The sequence below is a fragment of the Orbicella franksi genome, chromosome 10 (assembly GCF_964199315.1).
Source record: "Orbicella franksi chromosome 10, jaOrbFran1.1, whole genome shotgun sequence".
In the NCBI taxonomy this organism is placed as follows: domain Eukaryota; kingdom Metazoa; phylum Cnidaria; class Anthozoa; order Scleractinia; family Merulinidae; genus Orbicella; species Orbicella franksi.
In genome coordinates, this window is record NC_138154.1 from 23,141,171 (window position 1) to 23,148,688 (window position 7,518).

At 37.7% G+C, this 7,518-nt stretch overlaps 1 protein-coding gene across 1 annotated transcript; it reads left to right on the plus strand.

Annotated features, from left to right (window-relative positions):
• Positions 1 to 4,954: 4,954 nt before the first annotated feature.
• Positions 4,955 to 6,985, plus strand: LOC145499874 (adenosine receptor A3-like). The gene has a single exon (XM_081479400.1). The coding sequence runs from the start codon at positions 5,767 to 5,769 to the stop codon at positions 6,670 to 6,672; it is 906 nt and encodes a 301-aa protein (XP_081335526.1). The 5' UTR covers positions 4,955 to 5,766; the 3' UTR covers positions 6,673 to 6,985.
• Positions 6,986 to 7,518: the final 533 nt, after the last annotated feature.

The following is a 7,518-nucleotide window of genomic DNA, read 5'->3' on the forward strand; positions in this document are numbered from 1 at the left end:
CACTGCAGAAAATACATGCACAATAGCATGTACAAAACGAACACTTATCGGATGTGAAAATATCTGCTCAGTCTAGAAACAATGCTTAAAAATCTTCTTTACAAACACAATTGTTTGTACCGGATCGGTCGCCTTTTTCTTTTTTGTATTCACCGTGCTAGCATCTGTTTGCCAATTAATATGGGATATAGCTGCGACCAGGATCTCGAATCTAATTAACAATGCCATTTTCGCAACAAGCCCTCCACTGAAATTTTGATTTGCAAGTTGGCCACACTGTACAACCATAGTTAATAGAGGGGAATGTTTATGAAACCCAATAAAGTTCTTTGTTGTATGTTTTTGTTCGGTTTTTTGACCTTGACCGTGCACAAAACACAACAGTTGTTTACTCCGTACTGAGGAACTAACCAACAGAAACGTTTTGGTTAAGTAATTCATGCATAGTGTATGAGCGCAAAACAAAAGATTGTGCACAGTCGTGGACCTTCCAAAATAAATCTTGACATCTTTGTCTGGTCCTTTGATGATTGCCGCGCTTCATAACTAGTCCCCTCCATTAACTATGGTACAACAGACAACCAGCCGAGACAGATAGTCGCTACATCACCAAAGACAAAGAAATATGACATTAACGGATTTTATCTTAAGAGTATCTCTTGTAATTAAACAACATTAAAATGATCCTTATCTGTTTCATTGTAATGATGATCGTTAAAAGACTATTTTTGCGAAACTTTCTTTTTGCTCTCTATGTCACGTGACATAAAAAATTTGAACGCATTTTGCAATTTATGCATAGAAATGAAAATTCTTGCCGATTAGAAGTAGAAAGGGCTCTCTATAGTTTCTTTCTGAGGTACATTTTCCAGGATTAGCCACATTTTGCGTCAATTGAACAAGGTGCCATTGTGTGTACAAAACGCAAATTTAGTATCATTATAGTCTTCGAGGTACAGAAAACGTCTACTTAGGCCTGACTAGGATTCAGCCGACATGAAACGTCTGAATCAACAGCGATAGAAAATTGGGTGCAAGGGTCCCAAGTAACATTTACTGACTAATGTCAAAAACAGCTGAAAGAAACTTCTGGGTGAAAGATTCTACTAATCGTATCTGTATGTGACAAGCGACAAACACTCTCAAATTAACGCCTAACGCAGTGTAAATATGGATAGTTCAAAAGCCGATATTATGAAGTCATCCATATCTGAATGTAAATATGTTCATTAAAGCGGCTTATTTGTAAATCGCGAATATGAGAGTCCCTGCTGGTTTAGTGTATCAAGTCGCTGCAGGTCAACCTCTTTGCTTGTCTTCGCAGTGGATCAGAGTTGTCATGGGAGAATAATCTATAACAAGACTGTTCAGTTTTCTCAGTTGAAAAAGGAACTAAATTTCGTTTTAGTAGTTGGGCTGGTTTCAGTTGCGAGATTGCTGTCGAGAACGTGTTTTCATTAAAACAAGGTAAGGAGTGATTTGTTGAAATGGACACAAGCTGATGGCCGTCCCGCGGTGCCCGTTTCGGATTAGTTTATGATCACGCTAGGTTTGTTGGTTTGACTAATAGATGCATAATTGAATACGTATTTTGCACAAGAGACGTGAGATTACCAGTGACTTGCTGGCTGACATGAGCCATTTCACTTGAAAATAAAGCAGACCGAGACAATCTCGATCGAGCTACCTGTGTGCGATAGAGTTATCTGAAGAGTGCTTCTGAAGGAGGCCAAGGAGTTATGAAATACGAGCGTGCCACCCAGCGTACTAAGCCATCTTAGTACTCCTCTCGTCTTCTTTTCATCTCTTCTGAAAACAAGTATCGTTTGTACATCTTCCCAGTTGTTTGTTTTCAATTAAGACACGTATTTCGAATATGATTTTAGTTTGTATTTGATGACGGTGAAATAGTAAACAAATCCAGGCTTTAAAATTCTGTATCAGGTGATTTAGTTTCAAGTGTAGAAGCTGGTTTGTGATCCAAACAAATTAACCAAGTTTTTAATATGACTGATGGATTGGGAAATACGTTCTACTTAAAAGCTTCAATAGTTTGCATGCCAGCCAAGATTAAAGTCAACAATTCAGCTTAGACAGACGGATCAACTTTAAAGGTTGTATGGCAATCCTTGCAGAACAATATTCGCAGCCCACTTCAGTAGATCATAACTTCAGAGCAGCTCTTCAAAGATGGTAGCAAACAAACCTTAAAGCGAAAATAGACGACGCAGGCGATACTTTCTTCAATCAAATTCAAGAGACCATGATCTCATTTTCTCTTGTCAAATTTAATTACAACAATGTTTTGATTACAATTTTTAATTTAATTACAACAATGTTTTGAAATTAAACAAAAAACATTAGAAAAATACTATCCACTAAGTAATATTACGATACTGGATCTCTGATAGCAAATTAGATTTATCTTTTAAGGAGTATTTCACTTTTGTTTGCTTGGAGCTGGATACAAGAAATCGCCAATTTTGCCTGACTTTTATAACACAGCTGGTAGTGGGTTATTAAAACTTGATATCTGAAGTGCACATTTTCACACGTTATTTAAATAGGCGTATTTGCCTTTAGCAGCGGAAGTCGCACTATGTGATCTTATACTTTATGATCATAACTTTAGTAGGCCGTTGTCTGACTGTCTGCCTTTTTTTGGACAATCATTCGAAGCATTTACAGCAATCAATGAAACACCAGGGAGTTGGAAATGTACCAGGGAATAACACCCTGCAAACAAAAGGGCGGAGAAAATGGACAAAGCGAGTTATGCAAGCTTTGACAACTGCTGGCGTGAATCCAAAACAAAGTTTTATCACTCGGACCTGACGCGTAAAACAAAATATGATAAAATACTTCATCGGAACAAAATGCCCACCACCTCACACCCCACTCAAAACTACACGGAAAGAGGTAACAAGACTGATTAAAGCGATACGAAATTAGGATTAAGATAATAAGCCTCGATCATTTTTGCATATATCAAGGCTAGTACAGTTATTTGAAAGCAAATAGCGAGATTTGAGGGTTTACTACGCGTATACCACGGTCATAAAACGACAACACACAAGAAAGAAATAACTCTGAGATGTCCTTATTAATCAGGTGAACCGGTCAAATTTACCCCACGTGACTTATTGCAATCTAGTGAAAGCAGATTGTTCCTATTGCCTTTTGGCACATATATCGAGAGTTGTTTAATTTGATTTATTTATTAGAGCGTTTCCAATTGAGCGTTGAAAGTAATCAGGCAATTTGGTTTTGGTTTTGGTTTTACTACGGTTTGAGATTAGCTAAGTCAATTAGTAAGTAACTGGTTTGGTTTTGGTTTTACGACACCCCATTGAAAACCGCTCTATCACATGCTATTTACTGTAGATATCTAATTGTTTTCATTAAACCATTCAGTAAGAGTTCATCATATGCTTTCAATGAGTCCTGGCAATTCTAATATCATACGAATGAGGGGTATCGAACGGTCCCATTCGATTTAAAAGTGCTCACAAAATCTAGCCTTTGCTCGAATTGCTCGCAAAAATTAGATGAGGGATCGCTTGCTCGTGCTCGCAAAACTCTTGCGACAGCTCGCATGCTCGGATTCTCGTTAATGGCAAAACTGGGAAAAACCGGAGAAACATGCACGCGCTATAGCTATGAATACTTCTGGAAACATGCCGGCTTCGTTTTGCTGACGCGCGTAAGAATTCTTAGCGAAAGGTCAAGGAACCCGCAAAGGTAAAAATTAATCTAGAGACATGAAGACATGAGGAATACTACTATTACTATTCGACGTTAAGACTGCTTGTCAGATCTGACTGCAATTGGTTAGATCCTAGAAGCCTCCAAAAGAAGCTTCATTGCGTTGGATCTTTAAATTTCATTCAATCACGACAGCGGGAAATTAAAATAAGTTTGCAATTCATCGAAACCGAAACTGGAAATGCTTGTTGGACTAAACGCCATGTTATTTACATTTCCTAAGAATTATATAACCAAAAAACCCTTTCATGTCACAACACTTCAAAGTCTGGTAGCTTTAGCTTCTTCTCGTGGTGTTTTCACAACGCTGGGTTAAAAAGCTTCAGATCTCCTTGAGCGTCTATCCGCTGAAGGACCTGAAGCTCAGTGACTCACGTGAGCTACGTGACGTAACTTGGCATCAAACAAGGCATAACTGGCTGCAAAGTGCTGGGACTGGTTGAACCGCGATTGCGCCTATTGTCCTGTTTTGGAGATGTCAGCCAGATTACTTGGCTCAAAAAAAAATTCCTTTTAATATTAAAGAGAGATTCCGGCTAGCGAAAAAATTTACAAAGTGCTCGCTGCTCGCACGACAAATTTTATCACTGCTCGTGCTAGCAAAAATAAACGCTCTGCTCGCATCCTCGTAAATGCTTGCAAAGACCATTCGATACCCCTCGAATGTGTTCCGATTGAGTCAGGATGGGTGCACCCATCCTGACAATGGTAGCACAAAGTATTTAATTTCGTCTCTTTAATGGTTAGCAATCGACGAGTTTCAGTTCGGCAAAGTTCCGAAAGAAGCAGGGCTGTTACTCTGGGGATGATTGCCTTGAGGTGGTCGCCGCTTTTGGGCAACTGAAACGAGCAGCATTGTATCGTTTTAAGGAGCTCAGTCATGATCAGTAACGGCATTTCGAGTTATTTTGGCCACGTACATTAACCTGAAAATGGTAGTATTGTTTTTTATAAAACCCCAAGGGGATAATGATAAACCACAAAGGATCATAGGTGTTAAAGATGGAGAAGGTTAACACAGATTACAAATGACGAACTTAAAAAAATTAGTTTAAAATTTCAAGATGAGCAAAAATTGTGCCGTGGCTCCTTTACATACCGCGCTATCTTAATGGTACCAAGAAAACGCGATACGATGTAGCTGATCTAGCTATATTAGTTTGTGTTGTAATACTACGATGGGGCAGGAGTTTCGTTTCATATCTAACTTTTTTCCTCCCCTTGGGGAAGAAACGCTTTATTGTAGCCTCTAATACGAATTCACAAGGGAAATTGAAATGAGGACATAATTATACATCTACATCTACACTTATTTAAGTCGGTAAAAATTGTACTGCAAAAAATCTGAATAAAAATAATACAATGGGTTATTAAAACTAAAACATCAAAACTAATATTAAAACTAATACAATGGGATATTAATAACTATTAACTAACTTTGATTGATACTTAATATCCGGAATGATTAACCATAGCTAAAAATGCTGTAACTTTTTTTTTATTGGCTAGGCTGGTTCACTGGATGATTCACAAGCAGGTCCTCGGTTCACAGTTATAAAGAACCTCTTTCTCATGGCGTTTCCCTTAGAGATTGCATTCTTATTACGCAACATGCATGGACATGCATTCGATTAGTGGAATTATAGGAATGTCTGGTGTATAACAGATTAGCAATTTGCTGTTATTTCACGATATTATTGACAAGTCGCTGATGAAATTGATTGAGCTGTAAATCTGAGTAAAACACCATCTTCTCACGCAATCAACAGGTAAGCCCCAGTCTCTAGCATTTTTTTTTTTTTTTCATAAGAGCATAACCAGAATTCCAGATTTGTCACATGGTTCTTGAGTTTCACCTTTTAGGTATCACCAGCGAGAGCTACGGCCACTTTTTAACGACGCTACCTTCCAGATTACATGCAACCATCAGGTTTAAAAGTGATTAAATGAACATCTTTTTCCTTTCTCTCTCTTATCAATCTTTTCCCATTTGATTGCAGAATGAATATATCAAGCGCCAAGAACGAAGAACAAGAATGGAGGTCTAGTACTAAAGATTATGAAATCATCCTGTGGTGCACAGTATTTATCCTTACAGTCATTGCAATACTCTGCGCAAACATCTTCGCAATTTTCATTTTTACTACGAAGAGGTTACTGCGCAAGCGCAACAATATACTTCTCATGAATCTTGCCACCGCTGACTTGATAATTGGAGGCATTGCATTCCCTATGTTCGTTGGCATTTTCTACATGTCGTCTACACATTATCAATGGAGGGACATGATTTTGAACCAGATGTACATCTGCGTGGACATTTTTGCTGCGTTGTCCTCGATGATGATCTTGGCAGTGATAGCCTTGGAAAGGGCGTTTTCTGTCTTCTTTCCCCTTAAACACCGATGCACTTCCAGACGATCTAGATTCTACTGGTTTTCAGCGGCCTTTGCATGGATCATGGCTGCAGCTCTTACTACTCTGAAGGCTCTCAAATGGAAAGCAGTAATTCCACCGTCATATGACAGTCACGTGATCTTTGCATTCGTTTTCCTTGCTCTCGTCACCATCACAGTCGCGTATACGTCTATTTGGACAAAGATCAAATCTCGTAAAAGAAATAACAACAGTTTTGCCATCAAAGAGAAGTCAGTGGTTCAAGCAATGCTGATAGTGACCATTTCCTTCATAATGATGTGGTTGCCCTTCTTTTTGATCAACGTAGCTGTCAGTTTTGATAATCAGTTACTGCAAGTGATCCCTCCGAATGTTGTTTACTTTGCTAAATTAATGCATTATGGAAACTCTTTTGTGAATCCTATCATATATTACTTGAAGCTTTCACAATTCCGCAAGGCCTTACGTAAACTAAGTTACAGAAATTCGGCGAGAACAGATTTAAACGTTTAAACAAAGTCACCTGGAGTGAATCAGCTAACGAAATCCCAATTTGCGATTTTTACAATTAAATTTGCCATGACATGGAAATATGTTTTCCGTTTTAATATATTTATTTTTTTATACAAAAACTCTATTCATACTTTCTTGTACCTAGACATATATATCATCTTTAACTAAAACTGAAAAGATTTCAATCAAGTACATTTATTAAGCGTTAATTCAAAATCGACTAGAAGGGTCAAAAATTGTATTTCGATGCAATTAATTACTAACCTTAGTGCTGTTGGAAATGCTCAATTGGATAACTCAACCGATATTCTAGTTTCCCACCTCAACCGTAAAATTTGTACAGATATTGACAAAGGCCTGTCCTTTAAACTTGTATACTTTTACTGTATGGTAAAAGGCTCAAGATGAAAAAGAGAAGCTGATTGGTCCCCTAAGTGGTCCGCATTATTGTAATATAAACCACTCACGAACTTGTAGTTTCGACAACTACAAAAACAACAACCAAAAGATCTTTATTTTCCGAATACAAATACAACTATAGTTACAGTTTTAGTACACAGATAAAATAGCTTCGGCTCACTTTTTTGTGAATTGCATCAAATGTACTTCAGATGAGTAGGCCTAAAAGGAATAGTAAATGTTATCAGTTTGAACCTTTCAATATGCCATAAAGATTTTCATATGTTATCCGCAGAAAAGATCTCTCCTTTTATATGCCTCGATCCCAAAAGATCTCATTTTATCTCATCAATTATCATTTAAATAGGTCAGAGACGATCGTCTGCTTTTCAATTAACATTTTATCAGAAATAAACGACAGGTGGTATCGAAAATCGGAGATACCCT

What these genes read in the sequence shown, in the direction of transcription:
- LOC145499874 (XM_081479400.1), top strand. Translation starts at nt 5,767, where the DNA reads ATGAATATATCAAGCGCCAAGAACGAAGAACAAGAATGGAGGTCTAGT.